The sequence below is a fragment of the Drosophila eugracilis genome, unplaced genomic scaffold (assembly GCF_018153835.1).
Source record: "Drosophila eugracilis isolate 14026-0451.02 unplaced genomic scaffold, ASM1815383v1 contig_1897, whole genome shotgun sequence".
In the NCBI taxonomy this organism is placed as follows: domain Eukaryota; kingdom Metazoa; phylum Arthropoda; class Insecta; order Diptera; family Drosophilidae; genus Drosophila; species Drosophila eugracilis.
Genome location: NW_024572751.1, coordinates 188,778 through 205,493, shown reverse-complemented (window position 1 = coordinate 205,493; position 16,716 = coordinate 188,778). Strand labels below are relative to the sequence as shown.

Sequence of the window (16,716 nt, the reverse complement as noted above, 5' to 3'; positions counted from 1 at the left end):
GTTATTAATATACCAAAAACATCGTTGCGGTGATTGTATCGTTATCGGTATGACCCATCCGCCTATCAATTTCGATCTTTGGCGGAGGGCGTTTATGAATCTAACAATATATCAATTCAATTTTTTTTTATCCAACTCTACTCGAAATTAACTTTTTTTAAAACACGAAAACTCTGGAAAGGAACGCCAGTTTCAGAAAACTTGGTTTTATACTACTTAAATTTGGTCCCATGTTAGGTGTGGAATTTAATATTTCGTATTTCGTTAAACAGAAAAGTAGAATATCCCCTAGTTTTGGTTGATTCAAAATTTTTTCTGCTTTGATAAGCATCTATAAATAATTGATTTTCTGTTCGAACGCCAAAATCCTGCTAAAATCTACACTTTTTTAAAATAAAACTTTTTTGAGACGTCTTAACACTAAGAAATTTTAGGAATTGTAATCCTAATACTGTTTATTTTAAATACTATAGTCAAATTCAGAAATATTTACACTCATATAACTTAAACTTATTAGGTATAATCATTTGAAGCCATGACATGATATGTAATTGCACAAGAGACCGTCCCGTCATATAATTTATCGTATGGCTTGTGACATGTGTAACGGCGTCACCATTAGAGTAAGCTCTGCGTCCTTTAAATTTGCACCACGCAAATTTGCCTCTTGTAAGTCGCTGCCTGAAAGATTGCACTTTTCCAAGTCTGCTCCTGCTAAGACAGCAGCTCGCAAATTACAGTTTTTCATATTTGCGTTCTTCAAATTTGCTACACGCAAATTAACGCCTGCCATGTTGCTGCTTTCGAGGCACGCTCCTTTGAGGTTAACACCTTCTAAATTGGTTCGAACTCCTGTTGGATCTTCAAAGTTACACCCACGCAAATTGGCACCTTCCTAAAATATTGGCAAATTTAGTTTTGGTTCAGAGCTTGTTTTGTGTTATATAACAAAATGTATGTTTTTTGATTAGTTTTATGATCACAGAGCTGAAATTCTAATTCCTCTTACCATGTTAGCGCAAAGTCCGCGCACGGATACTAGTTGTGCACATTCCAAATTGGCGTACTGCAGATCAGCTCGCTCTAGGCAACAGTAGTTAAGATTGGTGTGTGACAAATTGCAGTGCGACATGTTTGCGTACTGTGGATTAAAATGGAAGGTTGTTTATGGGTATTTATATTTTAATTACTACGTTTATATGTACGCTACTACCAAAAAATATCTTTTCAGTTTTTATAACTAGCAATTTTTATACATCTTTAATCTGAGCGGTCGTATTTCTTATATAAAAATGTCTTCTTATTAATAACTGACTCGGATGTTATTGCTATTCAAGAATTTCTAGTTTATAATTTATTGTTTGGCTCGCGCTGAGATCTTCTAGTATAGGCCATCTACATACGGAGGAACATATGCGAACAATTGTAATGCGAATGAGCAATTAAGTTAATTAAGTAAGTAATTAATAAGTAAATATATAATTTTGAGTTATTTAGGGCTTGCAATATCGAATGAATGAAACATTGTTGGGTCGCATAAAAGAGCAATAATGCTTAATATAAATTAAGCGAAAAGGATATTCTCTTCCAAATTTAGAATATTGTGCTGAAACTAGGCTGAAATTAACTACATATATATTTGTTATAATATAAAATAATAAGATAAAATTATTACATACATATATACAAATACATATACATATGTATGTATATATAATTCTGGATAAATTCATAAACTTTTATGATGAGAATAAATCTCAAAAAGTATGTCTTTATTCTACATTATCTATTTTAATAAAGTTAAATAAAACCTTTTAAAATGAAGAAGGGGTAGACAATATTTATATAATGCTTACAGAATATTAAATTTTAGGAACACTCATACCTTAAAGTTGATATTGCGAAAATCCAGCTTTCGAAGATCAGCCCCTGAAAGATTGACACCCTGAAAGCGAAGCTCCGTAATCACGGAGGTCTGAATGATGGCTTTGACGACGTCGTTACGCGTAAGTGGCTTGTCTTCCAATGACGCATCCTGCTGCCCCATGCGCTCCTCCAAGTGAGTGACGAGAGAGAAGATGCCAAAGAATCGAGCTTCCTCCAGAACGCCCAGCACACTGATGTTTGAGTCGCAGACGAATTGACCATGGCGGAGGTAGTTGATAATAGGCTCGAAATATCGAGGACTCCGATCAATTAGATATGCTCCTTGTTCGTCCCGTTCACTGGGCATCATGCGGCCATCTTGTAGAAACATCCGTGCCAGCATCGAGTCCGGCTCCCTGCCTACCAGAGTGTCAATAGTGGTGGCGTATACCTGACCACCAACATTCAACTTTACCCAGCGATTGGGTGCAAAGTTGCTGACATTGCCAAGAGAACCGCCAGCCGAGTTGGACTTCTCCTTTCCTGCATCGGAACCGCCCTTTTTCGGTTCACTGTCCATTTATTTGGGTTTGTCAATAGCTATACAACCTTATGATGCCGATTGTCAGCTGTTTTAACTATATACAATCTTCCTCTTTTTTTTGCGCCCATAAGGGCTGTTTACACAGGGTTGCATCAGCACACGAATTGTGATAAATGCGGTTCATCATAACCGTTGCAGTTTCTTATTAAACTTGCAATTCCCAAGATACGAAACGAAAATCATTCAATCAGAGGAAAAGAATGAGCGATGTAATATCCTCAACTCCAACTTCTTCAACACGAAAAATAGCTCTAAAAATTAATTCACTAAAGTAAATACATATCCTTGAGTTATTACTAAGCTAAGTGAGAATTTTAGTTACGATTACCAATCAGCTGTTTCAAGGTTTAACGGTTGTGTGAAAAGAGTGTTAGTTTAGATAAGTTCGATTTCGATAGTTTCGTCATCGAGATGTGTGTATATGTAAACATAAAATTATAAAATTAAGCTTACCAATCATCGGAAAAATCGCTTCCAAGCGTTGAATTTAACAAAGAGAACAGGGAAATGGCTGCTGCCGAGACAGGTGGCATAGCTAGCAGCAGTGCAGTGTCCTCCGGGCAACGAGGCGTCAGCCGAGTTCTTGCCAAGTTGTCCGAATCTTTAGCCCGTGGTGAGTTCTACGAGGCGCACATGATGTACAGGACGCTTTATTTTCGGTAACCTATTACAGAGAAATGTGCTCTAAAATGTGAACAATAAAATTTCTTTTTAATCAGCTATACAGCACAGAAGCGCTATCAAGACTGTCTGGATCTGCTCCATGATGGGGCACAGCAGTTAATTGCAAAAGAGCAAGAAAGCAGCGCGGCAGACCTGTGTCTTCTGCTAGTGGACACTCTGGAGAAGCAAGGACAACATGTTGAGGGCACAGAAAACTTTTTGTGGGTGCCACGCCTCGGAGCCTTGATTCGCAGTCTTAACGCAGCGACTGTGGAACGCGAAACGCTTATTGTGAGTATGACTGTGTTATTCGCAATATGTCGCAATAACCAGATTAATGTTTTCATCAGCAACGGACCATTAAGTGGAGCACTGCCCTGCACGGTCAGTACGGCCACCCGGTGCTACACAAGTTAATAGCGCACTTGTTTTGGACCGAGGGCAACATAGAGTCGGCTCGCCACCACTACCTGCTCTGCCAGGACGGCAGCCTTTGCGGCAGAGTTCTGATTGAGATCAGTCAGAGCAGAGGTTTCCATGGTGAGGTCGACTTGTTCTTAGTGCAGGCAGTGCTTCAACAGCTGTCGCTTAAAGATCGCAAGACCGCCGAGGACACGTTCACCGAGTATACACGCTACCACGCCAAACTTGTCAGGCACGATTTCCCGTACAAGGAACCGTTGGTCAATTTCCTGTACTTCCTTTTTCGCCTCATCGATACGAAGTGTGTAGCTGGGTTTCGAGCCCTGCGCAAACTTTACGATCCGTCACTAAGGCGCGACACATCTTTCCAGAAAAACGTGGACAAGATTGGAGTGATATATTTCGACGAGCAGCCAGAAGCTGGCCATGTTGGTTCATCAGGATTGGGTGGAATGTTTGGAGATATATTCAATCGTCTTATGGCTGGCTTTGATGAAGAGGACGCGGATGATCAGCGAGCGCCACAAAGTCGTCAATCCGTAAATAATGAGCTGGACTAACATCAATTACCATGCATCTGTCGAACTCAATGAAGTTATTTAATATTTTTGTTATAATTTTAATAAGCTGTATGCGACATTTTTTAACATAAGCGTATATCCGCGATAAAGGCAGTGTAATGTTTTAAATGGAAATTATACAAAAATGTATGTCACCATGATCATCTAGCTTTATTAATCTGGTGATAATTCTGCAATTCGAAACGTGTTCTTGAGACCTCGTTTGGGCATAGTTATACTATAAATACATCTTTTGTTAAAGATGTAAGAAGACAACCCTCCTTCTATCGGTCGCCTCCAGCAAATAATTTTATCGTCACTTTTAATAGGGACTTCTTTTGAAAGATCTACACACTAAAGCATACTTCTCAATTTTTTAATAAATATGTAACGAAAAAAGATAAGTTATTATAGGGTCAGAAACGGATGTAGTATATATTTGTAAGTCTAGGTATGAAACTACTTTTTTCTATAATTAGACAAAATAATTGAAATCATAATCACTAAATTCTTCATTTAATTAGTTAACGTATATATATATACATAACTATAAACTGTGTATATAAGTGAGTGGATACCTTTAATTAAATTCAAAAGATAAATAACTTCAATAATTGGGAAACAAATTTTATGTTTTAAATTTGGCTTGTTTAATTTAGCTTACTCCCACTGCCTTTCAGCTAGACCGATGGTAATTATCTTATGTAAATTGATTTGTAAATATTTATTTATGGTTATAAAAACCATACCCAACAAATGGAAAATTAACACGTTCACCCCTATTTATACCGTTTACTAGTAAAGTAAAAGGGTTTAAAGTATTCGTTACATACGTACGTTACGTTCGTACATATGTACTAGGTAAATGGAAGCTTTTCCGACCCTTTAAAGTAAATATATTCTTGATTAGGATTAACATCCGAGTCGCTTTAGCCATCTCCGTCTTCCTGTACATCTGTCCGCATGAACGCTGAGATCTCAGGAAATATAAAAGATACAAGCCGAAGACTCAGCATGTTGATTCCAAATGCTAATCCTACCACTCTTGGCGCCTACAAAGCACGAAAAACTAAAATCGCTGATATTTTGAGAACTAAAAGAGCTAGAAAGTTAGATTTAATTATGTATACTTCCACAATGCCAGCGCAGATTCCGCTTTCGATGGACCGATCAGTTCTCGAGAACTACATATAAGTGATAGAAAGGGGATTAAGAATACATCGGCGATGCATCCGCATTTGGCCACGCGCACTCTAACGCGCACAAAACGCCAAAATATGTAATTTTCTAATCAGAAAAAAATTTTCAAATTGTTTGTATATTAGGCCTTACATAGGCAGTGGCGTCACCGTCTGTTACTAACCATATGGTGGCTCTAGTAAAATTGTTCGTCTTCTTAAGAACATACATAGCCCCATCAATTCCATTATGATGATATTAAAATGTGACATTTTTACATTTTAAACTAACCGACATCTTTTAAGTAGTTTCTAATTTGTTGTAATAAACTGATAATTTAAATCTCTTTTTATTTGTTATAGAGAGCTTTTTAGAAGATCGACTTTATTTTTACAACTTTGTGGTTACAAATTGGAAAACATAAGATTTTCTGCATGTGAAAATATGCGCTACATTGCTCAGATTTGGCGACTATGTCATTTTCATAATATCGACCATATTTTAGAATATTTAATCTGAATAAAAATGATTCAGAATGTTTTCCGTATTTTATTATTAGTCAATACCAAGAGACCAATTTCTTGTTACTTAAAACAAGGAGTAAAAGGTTGTGATTTATGTACATATGCTTTGAGATTTACCCTGAACAAAACAAATACAAAATTATTATCACTGAATGTTTGTACTCGTGATTTATTTTATTACGGTTTAATGTTCAGTAAAACTTAATTAAAGATAAGCTTACGCGATTTTTCGAACAAAAATGAGCTCTTTTGGAATCTTCAAAATCCAATTACATTATATTTATGTATGTAAATGAACTTTAAAAAATCAAAATAATGATCTGGTTATCAATATACATATATTAAAGACTTATATTAACTTTAAAAAATGAAAATAATGATCTTGTTATCAATATACACAGATGTAAGATTTCAGAAACGACCCAAAAAATATTTGCAATTTTTACCATATTTGTAAAACGTAACCTGAAAAGTAAAAGGTCACACCAACCAAATTCAAGACAGACACCATCATGAAATGGCAAATATTCGATATATCGATAAGAGAAGGCATCGAATTGGTAAGTGTTGTAAGTCAGAATAAATAAATTGGATTCATTTAGTTATTTTATTTTGTTAAGTCGCTCCAAAAATAAAGTTATCATACGCCTTATTGCAAAAGTGAGAGTATTAGCTTAGCCTAACAAAGGCCCACCAGCGCACTGTAAGGAGAGCGTGAGCTAAGTAAGCAGTAATGAAAGTTCTAGACGAGGGCTGCCGATTAACAAATATAGTAGAATTACAGAGAAATGGCCGACGAAGGTGCAGCACTACCTGCCGACCATGTTCCACCTGCAGATGTAGCCGGTATACACACCACTTTGACTGTGCCGCCTGCAGTGGATAAAGTGCACACAGATGCCTCAACTTCTACCACTGTCCAGGTGGACAGTGATGTAGCTGAATCTGACCGCTGCTGCTGGATCTGTTTCGCCACGGACGAGGACAACCGCCTGGCAGCGTGGGTGAAACCCTGTCAGTGTCGTGGTACCACGAAGTGGGTGCACCAGAGCTGCCTTTACCGCTGGATCGATGAAAAGACACAAAAGGGCAACGCCCTACGCTCAGTGTCTTGTCCGCAGTGCCAGACGGAGTACATAATTGTTTTCCCGCAAATGGGCAAGTTCGGTGGTGCTTTAGAAGCGATGGATAATTTCATAAAGCGTCTAAGTCCATTCTTGGCAGCTGGTTTTTTTGTGGGCTCTCTATACTGGACAGCAGTTACATATGGAGCCGTAACATTTTTACAGGTATTTCGCTCTTAATTTCACCTTGTTTCCTCGTTAAGAAAGTGTACTCTTGATAGATCGTTGGCTATGAGCACGGCATGTCCATCATGGAGGCCGGCGACCCGCTAGTTCTCCTTATTGGACTACCGGCGATTCCAGTAGGGTTGGTGCTTGGTCGCTTGATTCGCTGGGAGGAGGCCCTTTTACGCCTGATTCGAAACCGCGGGATGGTAGTGAGAAAATTTCCGTTTGTAAGCCTTATTTATCCGAGCCTGTAAGTGTACACACTCCTGATAGACATGCTCTTAATTCCCTAAATTTATTGAACAGTAACCAGGAAGAAGACCAGCCAAGCTCCAGCAATCCGGCTACACCTGCTCTCTCAGACCCAGTGTCGGCTACGCGAGTCTTTTGTGGGGCCCTACTGCTGCCCACCATATCATCTATCGTGGGACGGATTTTTTTTGACTCCGTTGATAACACGTTGCACAGGACTTTGCTTGGAGGGCTCACCTTTATAACAGTTAAGGGAATCTTGAAGATTTACCTAAAGCAGAAACAATATGGCCGCCGTAAAAAGCGTAGAATCGTTGACTACACAGAGGAGAACATTCGCAACTTCATGCATCGTAACAATAACAATTCCGCAGAGCCAGCACGTCCAGATCAGCAGCCACAGCAGCGTCCAGTGCCACCGGTACAACGTATGGACGCGGTGATCTCTCGCCATCGCGATAGTGGCGGTAGCGTTGTCTAGAAGGTATTGGAGTGAATACCAAATTATAGGGCCAATTGTTTTCTACGCGTTTCTTGTTTTTTCAGTTAATTGTTTTACCTCTTGCTCTTGCAAAGACACACCACAAGCCCAATTATTTTAGGTTGCTAAAACTGGCAATGTCTGCAGGTAACAAAGCTAAATTTATTGTTAAAATACACAATGTGTATCGGTCGGAAAATAAATGTATACTCAACCTATACACCAACTATTCTTGGAAAATATCTTGTTAACGATTGCGATAAATCCGCCATGTCTTTGATATAATTTTGATATAGTACATAATAGATTTGTTTGTATATGCTTCCACACACTTAAATTTATACGTAACCAATTTTGTAAATTAAAAGTTGCCCCTGTAAATAAAAGAAATTCCTCAGCGGTGGGTAAGCTTTATCCACAAACATAGTATACATATCTACAGTTTATAATATTATTAAAAGGAATGAGGGCTACGAATATTGCAATCATTCCGTGTCAATTGCACATGCTGGAGCTATTTCCAAAGGCGGGGAAGTAAGAATTTGTAAGTAATCCTAGCCCTTCCCCGTGCTGAGTCATTAAAAGTATGCCCATCTGTACCGCTCGCGGATTATTCACATTTTTAGTTTGGTGTCTACACAGCAAAAAGTAAATGTACTGTTCAAGAAATGTCCAAAGTGGACGCTTCAAAAAGCGACCTAATCATTTATAATTGCTGACAAGTTGTATGTTAGTTTTGTCTATTTCCACTTATCATCGGGAGCACAGTTGAGATATGTGTGTGGACGATCATTCCAATATATTGACAAGTTTATGCCCTTTAGGACATTAATTAAATGTTTTTATTTTACTTGACAAAGTTATGTTATGTTTATGTTTTAATTCAATTATATAAAATAAATAAATTAAATACGTATGCTGAAAATAATTTCCAAAATTGTCGGACAAACAAAGACTTTGTAAAGGGTATTAAAAAGGTTTATTTATTTGGTTTCAGTTGGTATCTTACACACCTGTGACATATACCTGTGACCTGTGATGCCTTTTTAGCTTTTGTCTGCGACTGAATGAAGCTTATTTTTGTAATCACTTTTTAACTCGGTAGAGTTTGGAAATACTTCAAACTGGAAAAATGTTTTATTTAAACATTTACAAGAAATTTGTAAATCTGAATTGTGAACACAATTGAGGGGTTCGATAACATTAAAGTAAAAATGATTTATTTTGAATGTTTTTATTACTTATAAATATAAATAAATATATATCAAATGTAACGTTTAAAATTAGGGACTTTTGTGCACATGAGCTAATAAATGTAGGCCATGAAATACGAAAATCACACACGGAGCGTCCATAAAGGCGAATCACATATGTACAAATATTTCGTATGAAAATGATTAGGTAAATATTTAGGTATTTGTATGTATGCACGTTTAAATGGGATTCAAGGATGCCTGCAGCTCAAGATTTCCGGTTTATGCTGTGAATTCGGTCAGTACTGGTAGCAGAACGCACCGCAAATGCAGTTCACTGGCTCACTTATTTTGGTCTTCAGGAACCAAATCACGAAATCACAAATCTGGAGCCAATGTGGAAAGAGTTTTCACTGGCTCCAACGGGCGTTTCTTCATAATGACGCAGCGCTGTAGGTGGAATCTTTGTCAACGCCGTTGTCGAGTGGTCGGTAGCAGCAACGCAGGGAACTTGTCTGCAGTCATAGACCACACGCTCTGCGGGAAACACGAGCGGCAGTATTGGATTCGGATTGCCTTTCGGACGAACTCTGTCCACGAAGACAATCAAAACAAAAGATCCCGTGGAAGTGTCAGTTTGGCTATCGACCTGTATTTGTCGTTATCATCGTTGGAAACACCAGCGAAAACTGGCAAAAAAAAAAGATAAAAGCTTCACCGGGAACAATGAGTAAAGCCGTGACTGCCGCCCACGAGCCTACGATTCACTACCTCGATAGTGTTCTCAGTGAAGAGGAGAAACGGTGCGACTACAACCACCAATGGCGCAACTTCTCCATCTCTCGATCGGGACGTTTCCGGTCGAAGGTCAAGAAGCGGGACGCCGTTGACTGCAAGCTCTTTGACGCTGGATCTCCACAGGAAAAAGAAAAGGTGCGGCCCTCGCGCGTTTTGGACAAACTTTATAAAATAAGCAGTCCATATTGCAAATAACGTTTGTGATTTTTGTGAGCAGGGTATTCTGCATTGCGTCCGTTAGTGTGTAGATCAATGTAAGAGTGGTAATACTACCTCAATACCACAGAAACTATAACGGAAAGTGTTGACATTTAAACAAGACTTACACTTTGTAAATTTATATTTTAAGTCCCAAATCTTTACGGCCATTCAGTATATTTCAATCAAAGCTTAAGTGATTTTTGTTTTGCCCTTTTCTTTTGCAAAGATTTATATATGTATGTACATACATATGTATGTATGCATACATATGTAAGTACTCCACAAGTGATGATTAGATTAGATTGTAAAGGGAACTCATAGCTATCCGCCTTTAAAACAATTTACTTTCAAAATTAGAAATTTAATTATGACGAAAAATTTTTAATAATAATAAAAACAGCTGTATATATTTACGGACAACTGAAGAGGGAAGGGGAAGGTTTCTGAAATTTTCCTTATCGATATACTTATGTACATATTTACATACGTATGTATGTATGTACACAAAGTATGAGCAGTCATATTTAAACCAGAAAGGAATTTGGTTGTGGGACTTAAAAGTTTTTATGACCTTCTATTCCAATATTGTTGTTAAATTTTAATAGCGTGCTAGCATATACATATACATACATACATATATACGTACATATGTATGGTCAACTGGGTATTCAACGTTTGGCCATTATGAAGGTACAGCTTGCATAGTTGGTGACATTCAAATAAACTAATTTTGGCAATAGCATTTCGAAATTTAGTCATAATTTTTTAATGTATTGGATAGATCTCCGACCCAATAATGAATATTTATCGTTTATTTGGTGATAAATCCTTGCCAATCAAGCGATTTATCGTAATGTTTCCAACCACTAATCGGTTTAAATATGACACATTTTGCTTTGTTTTGAATGTTAAATTGTATAACTAACAATTGGTTTTAGATCTCAAGTCGCTGTTTGTTAAACGGATTGCCCCCGACGAAAGGACCGATGACGGCTCCAGGAACACATACGAGAAGCGAACGTGAACATACGGAGAACTTTAAAAGTTTTTACGAAACGAATTTATAGATAATTACGCTCTGTAAAGTAGGTGGCTTTATTGACTATGTATTTCCTTATAATATTTACCTTGCATATGTATATTATTTACTACGGCGCTTTATTTTATCAGATTGGGAGGATAAAAAAGGGAAACTGGTTAAAAAATGGGACGTTGGCTGCGCAGCGCAGTGAAGACGAGTACACTTTGTGTGGCTTTATTAACCGTGATTAAGTGTTTAGTAAGGCAGATTTAATACATCGTCACTTTCTTTATGCTTAGATCAATTAGACTAATTAAAATTATTATATACTGCATTCCAGTTTGCTTATATTGTTAATGTATTAAAAAGTGATAACTGTACCTAAAAATATGCCCTTAAGCTTATAGTTATATCATTTAAATCAGTTTAAATCAGACCAATAAAGAACCAAGTTCGATTAAAGAGTCATTTAGTTGTATCTTTAACAGTCGAAAATCACGTAGCATCATTAGCCCCATCTTCGGAATTGCGATATGGCGTGTTTGATCTTATATTGGCTGGGGGCCTGATGTAGCTAACATCAAGCACACAAAACTTGGCCCGGCACATGGGACAAGTGCACTTCTGCTCGAGCCACACCTCGCGATCGACGTCGGTTTGGCGAGCGGCGAACCACCGCGCTAGACACTCTACGCACCACATGGGGCGGCAGTAGCAATTCGAGCAGCAGGACCCTTCTGCAAGGGGAGCACCATTGCGATCCAAGTCAGCACACTGCTTGTTAATCTTGGTATTTGGCTCGTTTAGCATGCAGGCGAAACATTTATCCGTAATGGAGTTCGCATGAAATATAGGATTTTTAGCCACTTGTGCCTTGAACACGTCCACAAACCGGTCGATTACATTACGGTGGAACTGGATATTGGATGGAATTACAATAGGCCGCCTGACACGGTCCTCCAGGTTCTTAAACTCTAAGGCGTTAATTCGTATGTGAAAGTCTGTTACACCATGTCTCATTGGTTTAACCATAATGCTAATCATTTGAAGGGTGTCGTTCTGGTCATGATGCGATATATTGTATGTTTCCGCCTGCAGAACAGATATATTAGCACCGCAACGTAAGGGTTCCAGCCTACTCACTTTAGCAACGCTGAGCGATGTGTTGCTTTGATGAGCGAAATGAACATTGTACAGGGTAGTTTTGATTATCCAGTTCTGAGTTGCAATCACTGTGCTTATAGAGTTAAGCTTTTTTTTGTAAACTTCTGGTCGCCGAAACTCGGTACCAATGTCGCCAGCCACGGAACTATAGTTTTCTAGCGAATTGGAGTACTTCAAGAGGGCCTTGCTGATCGGGTGCCGGCGCCAGTTATGTTGATGCCAATTGAAGATGAGGGCAGGCACCGCCAGAACTGCCAGCACACTGAACCGCTGGGCAGTCTTCCACGTAAGCGTTTTAAACGCCACCGCCTCCTGGGGCATTGGAAAATCCGGGTCAAGATCAGAGTCCTCCAGGGGCTCCTGGGTGGCAAAAACGGAGAACTTGAGCCTGTGGATGAAAAAGTAGGAGAACGGCAGGCAAGAGTGTACGAAAAGGTTCAGCGAGGTACGGCGTAGGTGGTAGCCCACAAAGTCTAGGTACTCCTCGCCCAGAAACCGAGAAAACAACTGCTCAATTGTGAAGCCCATGCGCTGAAACTCCTCTGGTGGGTATATAATGACCATACAAAGCAGGAAGTAGAAGAGGTTAAAAAGCAATTCTGACTCGTCCATGTTGCGAATAATTTTGGATTTGTGGTTTTGTTAGCTGAAGTGCCCAAATATAAGATTTCCCAGTTTCGATAGTTAGTATTAATATATCGCCAGCCCTTTCGTTAGATTTATCTACAAACCCAGGGATGCAGAGCCAGTTCGCCCAGATTCAAATTCAAATGGATTAAATGTTGGCCCGTGGTATGTTAACCTTGAAAGAAAGAGCTTGCACCGGAGCATTTTTTATGATTATTCGAGGTCCGACTATCAGGTGCTCGTTACTTTGGTAACAAATTTCAAAATGATTACGTCAACAAAAAATTTATGCCGTCTACTGCTTTACTACCGCCATCTATGTCTCCAAATATTTAATAACTGACCGTGACGTTCACCGCCTATGTAGAGCCAAATACCGAAATGTGTTAATAAATTGTAGTAATTGTAAAGTTTCGAATTGAAAATTATTATTATGACTCAGCAAAAACAATTTTTCGCAGCTTGTAAGCGTGGCCTGAGATTTTGGCACTTTTTGGCCGTATGCTGAAACAAACTTGGGCTGCGAGGTATCTATAAAATCATCTAGGATCGCAACATTCTGTTTACATATGTATGTATGTATAAATGTTTTATTGTTACGGAGTTCTTAGTTTTCATACGGACAGAATTATGATTAATTAAAGTTTGTGAAGATATATAATTTTATTTCATCGTTTTAATAATTTGGACCCACTACATTGAAAATCATTCCATAAAAACCTTTTTTTTAGGTATATTTATTCTAGAAAATTAAATTACTTTGTAAGACATACAAACTTTTTAAGAGTCGGTTATTTGGTAAAATATATATGGCTTTCTCGAAACGAAAATATTTAATATTGTCGCCGTTGTCATGGACTGGGTCAGTAGCCGTGATATGGACAACGAAACAATAGAATGTTGAAAGCTTGGACCGAATCTCAGATTCTAGTTGGACTGTACACAGAATACATATTATAAAGGGTTCACATTAACATGTCGATGTCGACAAGCATTAAAATCCATGTGGTGTGTAAAAGTCAAACTAAAGCTTAAGCGACAATCGGAATGTTCGGCTCGAGGAAACTCATAACCGTAGATGGACGTCGCATTTTCCTACTGCTGCAGCTCACTCAAATTCGGAATGTTGCCGGGGTAATCGTCGTTCGATGTTGAGCTGGAGTCGTTGGTCAGCTCAAAGCTATTATCACCGCTGGTGCCAGTGACTGTTGTCAGACTGGAGTCATTGTTAGAGTTCTGTTGCTCTGAGTTCCTTAGGTTTGGCAGGGAGGCTTCCGCAAACTCTCCTTCCCCCTCGCAGTCAATCTCATCGTCGTCATCATCGTTGCTCAAACTATTTGTGCTGCTGCTGCTGCTGGCTGGACGTGGAGTCACCCCGTTTTCATTACTTATATTCAAAGCACTTATCATTGGCAAGTTACTTGAGGTCGCCGGCGGCGTTGAATGTTCTTCAGCTTTCACTGATGCATGAGCTGTACTAGGGCTTATCTTTGCGGAGTTATCGATTAAAAGAGTAATTTGCGGTATATTCGGCGGTTCCGTGGAGCTTGTTGAATTGATTGTCGTTGAAGCAAAAGAGCTTGTGATGAGTATAGATAGATTGGGGATGTTTTGCGGTCGGGGCTCCAGCAGCTGCTCATGAATTTGTTCGCTGGGATTGAGAATTGTCAGATTGGGTACATTCGGAGTGGTCGCTGACGACAAGCCGGTGCCATTCGAAGTGGCAGAGCTGGAACTGACCCTAAGCTGGCGCCGAGGTGGAGCCACGGGTGGTACTTCCCCGGATGGCTGTGGCACACTCTTGTGCTGCGCTAACATGTCCTTCTCAAAGGTGTTCAGGTTTAGTCCAATGCTGCCCTGAGCAGCCGCCTCCAGGGTTGCATTACATGGCTGGTAGCTGAGACACAGACCCTCATTGTCCACATCCATGTCCTCATCTATCAACTCCAGACTAATCAGTGCACCAGGGCCATCAACCGGGCGAACCGGAGTGGTTTCTAAGATAAATGGAATATAATTTTTTTTTTTAATAACGAGGCCTACTTACCATTTAAGAAGTCCAGTGCCACAAAGTCCGCCGCGCTAAAGAGCTCCGCCTGCACCAGCAGTTGGAGCAGCACACCCACAGTGGGACGCTCGTTGAGCTTGCCTGAAGTCTTCCACTCGTCGATCATCATCTGTGACTTGCTTTGATCTGGCGGAAGTCTGTTCGCAGCCTCGTCAATCTGGAAAACGTCTTGAGCCGTGTACTTGAATCCTTTTTTTACGGCAAGTGGAAAGTTCAGGCATCCAGCGGCGCTGCAAGCCTCCACATCCATACCCTTGGGTATGATCGACATAAGCTTCCGCCAGCAGGCATTTTCGTCTAGAATCTTTGCCAGCCGGTAAATATCGTTGTCCTCAACGCGCCGCAGCTCCGTACTTCGGGTATACTTTGAGGAGGAGCAAATAGATGGGCTGCTTCCGTTCACTTGAACACCCTTTCCGCAGCCGTTCTCCTTGGCCATGTTACTTACCAGTTACCAGTTGACTTTACGGAAGACGTGGACTTTTGGGAAGTCAGTAGTTCAATTAACTATATGTCCAATGTGGATGGCTATGCATTATAAAGCCATGTTTGCACCTACTCTAGACTTTTGCTGGCACGCAGTGTTCTCCCATTAACATATAAATACGCTGCGTAACAAAAATAAAATTGCCTAAAAAGTATATTTTCCATAGCCAGTATATTTTCTCGCGGTCACACTGATTACAGGGCTCAAACGTGGATTTTTATTCATAGATTTGGTCTCACACGATTTCTTAAACAAGTTAGTTAAGCAGCTGCCAGCTAGAGCTGTAAACAATTCTACTTTTTGAGAATCGATTCTTTTCGATTCAATTCTTGAAAACATCGATTAAATCCATTTAAAATTTTATACCCGTTACTCGTAAAGTAAAAGGGTATACTAGATTCGTTGAAAAGTATGTAACAGGTAGAAGGAAGCGTTTCCGACCCTATAAAGTATATATATTCTTAATCAGGATGAATAGCGAAGACGAATAAGCCATGTCCGTCTGTCTGTCCGTCTGTCCGTATGAACGCTGAGATCTCAGGAACTATAAGAGATACAAAATTGAGATTAACCATAAAGATTCTTGAGGTCCCTACGCAGAGCAAGCTTATTACAGCATCCTGCCACGCCCACAAACCGCCGAAAACTGTGGCGTCTATAATATTATAATGAATGCGTTCGTTTGACCTTGTATAACTTATTTCTGTTAATATCTATCGATTTACCAAAATTTTTCAAATCGGAACATTATTTCTCTATTTATAAAGAAATTAAGGTTTTAAGGCCTCACATGGGCAGTGACGTCACTATAAGCATACTCAACATACTTACTCTGACAATAGGTGGCGCCTTGTGAATTTCCACTAGCAAAATAATATTTTAAAATTTTGTAAAACAGTAACGGGTATCTTATAGTCGCGGCACTCGACTATAGCGTTTCTTTTTGTTTTTTTTTTAGTTAAGCAAATTTGTTGATGCTTCGATTCCCTAAGAAAAGAATCGATATTTTCGCTCATCCAAAAAGATCGATTAAATCGATTTAAAAATCGAATTGTTTACAGCTCTACTGCCAGCTGGCTCTTGATAGGAACAAAATGTTGAGACCAACAGTAATTTTTATATAAAAAACTTTATTTTTTTGAACATAGATGATGTGAAATTTTCGTAATCTGCATCTAGCTCTCACCTACTGATGCTGTTCTATGATTAAATGTAGTTGCATTCAACATATATAGCCAGAACTTGTAGGGTAACGGATTTGCTAAATAAGCAACATAAGCTTTTTTTTCTGCTGGGATGTACTTAGTCTGAAC

At 39.2% G+C, this 16,716-nt stretch overlaps 6 protein-coding genes across 10 annotated transcripts; 3 read left to right on the top strand and 3 right to left on the bottom strand.

Annotated features, from left to right (window-relative positions):
- Window positions 1-428: 428 nt before the first annotated feature.
- On the bottom strand, window positions 429-2,788 carry LOC108115019 (BTB/POZ domain-containing protein KCTD9). The gene is made up of 3 exons (XM_017226261.2): window positions 1,886-2,788; window positions 1,010-1,141; window positions 429-895 (listed from the first exon to the last, which is right to left on the bottom strand). The coding sequence occupies exons 1-3, from the start codon at window positions 2,444-2,446 to the stop codon at window positions 581-583; spliced, it is 1,008 nt and encodes a 335-aa protein (XP_017081750.1). The 5' UTR covers window positions 2,447-2,788; the 3' UTR covers window positions 429-580.
- Window positions 2,789-2,877: 89 nt separating this feature from the next.
- LOC108115018 (Golgi to ER traffic protein 4 homolog) lies at window positions 2,878-4,277 on the top strand. The gene is made up of 3 exons (XM_017226260.1): window positions 2,878-3,129; window positions 3,190-3,424; window positions 3,484-4,277. Exons 1-3 carry the CDS (start codon window positions 2,978-2,980, stop codon window positions 4,114-4,116), a joined length of 1,020 nt encoding a protein of 339 aa, XP_017081749.1. The 5' UTR covers window positions 2,878-2,977; the 3' UTR covers window positions 4,117-4,277.
- A 2,040-nt stretch (window positions 4,278-6,317) lies between these two features.
- On the top strand, window positions 6,318-8,273 carry LOC108115030 (E3 ubiquitin-protein ligase MARCHF5). 2 transcript variants are annotated; one of them, XM_017226277.2, is made up of 5 exons: window positions 6,318-6,379; window positions 6,440-6,542; window positions 6,596-7,108; window positions 7,165-7,361; window positions 7,418-8,273. In XM_017226277.2, exons 3-5 carry the CDS (start codon window positions 6,608-6,610, stop codon window positions 7,842-7,844), a joined length of 1,125 nt encoding a protein of 374 aa, XP_017081766.1. In that variant the 5' UTR covers window positions 6,318-6,379; window positions 6,440-6,542; window positions 6,596-6,607; the 3' UTR covers window positions 7,845-8,273. The 2 variants fall into 2 exon arrangements, with proteins under 2 accessions (XP_017081766.1, XP_017081764.1); XM_017226275.2 differs by lacking the exon at window positions 6,318-6,379 and having other exon boundaries at window positions 6,390-6,542.
- An 895-nt stretch (window positions 8,274-9,168) lies between these two features.
- On the top strand, window positions 9,169-11,519 carry LOC108115022. 4 transcript variants are annotated; one of them, XM_017226265.1, is made up of 3 exons: window positions 9,169-9,970; window positions 10,975-11,121; window positions 11,207-11,519. In XM_017226265.1, the coding sequence occupies exons 1-2, from the start codon at window positions 9,764-9,766 to the stop codon at window positions 11,101-11,103; spliced, it is 336 nt and encodes a 111-aa protein (XP_017081754.1). In that variant the 5' UTR covers window positions 9,169-9,763; the 3' UTR covers window positions 11,104-11,121; window positions 11,207-11,519. The 4 variants fall into 4 exon arrangements, 2 of the variants coding, with proteins under 2 accessions (XP_017081754.1, XP_017081753.1); XM_017226264.1 differs by having other exon boundaries at window positions 10,975-11,519; XR_001772776.2 differs by lacking the exon at window positions 11,207-11,519 and having other exon boundaries at window positions 9,764-10,166; window positions 10,975-11,034.
- On the bottom strand, window positions 11,276-12,918 carry LOC108115021 (E3 ubiquitin-protein ligase TM129). The gene is made up of 2 exons (XM_017226263.1): window positions 12,201-12,918; window positions 11,276-12,149 (listed from the first exon to the last, which is right to left on the bottom strand). Exons 1-2 carry the CDS (start codon window positions 12,831-12,833, stop codon window positions 11,553-11,555), a joined length of 1,230 nt encoding a protein of 409 aa, XP_017081752.1. The 5' UTR covers window positions 12,834-12,918; the 3' UTR covers window positions 11,276-11,552.
- Window positions 12,919-13,410: 492 nt separating this feature from the next.
- Window positions 13,411-15,684, bottom strand: LOC108115029 (protein Tube). The gene is made up of 2 exons (XM_017226274.2): window positions 14,896-15,684; window positions 13,411-14,845 (listed from the first exon to the last, which is right to left on the bottom strand). The coding sequence occupies exons 1-2, from the start codon at window positions 15,353-15,355 to the stop codon at window positions 13,944-13,946; spliced, it is 1,362 nt and encodes a 453-aa protein (XP_017081763.1). The 5' UTR covers window positions 15,356-15,684; the 3' UTR covers window positions 13,411-13,943.
- Between the last annotated feature and the right edge of the window lie 1,032 nt (window positions 15,685-16,716).

What these genes read in the sequence shown, in the direction of transcription:
- LOC108115019 (XM_017226261.2), bottom strand. Translation starts at nt 2,446, where the DNA reads ATGGACAGTGAACCGAAAAAGGGCGGTTCCGATGCAGGAAAGGAGAAG. An exon ending in TTCGCAATATCAACTTTAAG is followed by an intron (nt 1,142 to 1,885) that starts GTATGAGTGTTC and finishes TTTAATCCACAG; the next exon opens with TACGCAAACATGTCGCACTG. An exon ending in GCGGACTTTGCGCTAACATG is followed by an intron (nt 896 to 1,009) that starts GTAAGAGGAATT and finishes CCAATATTTTAG; the next exon opens with GAAGGTGCCAATTTGCGTGG.
- LOC108115029 (XM_017226274.2), bottom strand. Translation starts at nt 15,355, where the DNA reads ATGGCCAAGGAGAACGGCTGCGGAAAGGGTGTTCAAGTGAACGGAAGC. An exon ending in GGCACTGGACTTCTTAAATG is followed by an intron (nt 14,846 to 14,895) that starts GTAAGTAGGCCT and finishes CATTTATCTTAG; the next exon opens with AAACCACTCCGGTTCGCCCG.
- LOC108115018 (XM_017226260.1), top strand. Translation starts at nt 2,978, where the DNA reads ATGGCTGCTGCCGAGACAGGTGGCATAGCTAGCAGCAGTGCAGTGTCC. An exon ending in TACAGGACGCTTTATTTTCG is followed by an intron (nt 3,130 to 3,189) that starts GTAACCTATTAC and finishes CTTTTTAATCAG; the next exon opens with CTATACAGCACAGAAGCGCT. An exon ending in TGGAACGCGAAACGCTTATT is followed by an intron (nt 3,425 to 3,483) that starts GTGAGTATGACT and finishes TGTTTTCATCAG; the next exon opens with CAACGGACCATTAAGTGGAG.
- LOC108115022 (XM_017226265.1), top strand. Translation starts at nt 9,764, where the DNA reads ATGAGTAAAGCCGTGACTGCCGCCCACGAGCCTACGATTCACTACCTC. An exon ending in CTCCACAGGAAAAAGAAAAG is followed by an intron (nt 9,971 to 10,974) that starts GTGCGGCCCTCG and finishes AATTGGTTTTAG; the next exon opens with ATCTCAAGTCGCTGTTTGTT.
- LOC108115021 (XM_017226263.1), bottom strand. Translation starts at nt 12,833, where the DNA reads ATGGACGAGTCAGAATTGCTTTTTAACCTCTTCTACTTCCTGCTTTGT. An exon ending in CATCGCTCAGCGTTGCTAAA is followed by an intron (nt 12,150 to 12,200) that starts GTGAGTAGGCTG and finishes TCTGTTCTGCAG; the next exon opens with GCGGAAACATACAATATATC.
- LOC108115030 (XM_017226277.2), top strand. Translation starts at nt 6,608, where the DNA reads ATGGCCGACGAAGGTGCAGCACTACCTGCCGACCATGTTCCACCTGCA. An exon ending in GAGCCGTAACATTTTTACAG is followed by an intron (nt 7,109 to 7,164) that starts GTATTTCGCTCT and finishes TACTCTTGATAG; the next exon opens with ATCGTTGGCTATGAGCACGG. An exon ending in AGCCTTATTTATCCGAGCCT is followed by an intron (nt 7,362 to 7,417) that starts GTAAGTGTACAC and finishes TTTATTGAACAG; the next exon opens with TAACCAGGAAGAAGACCAGC.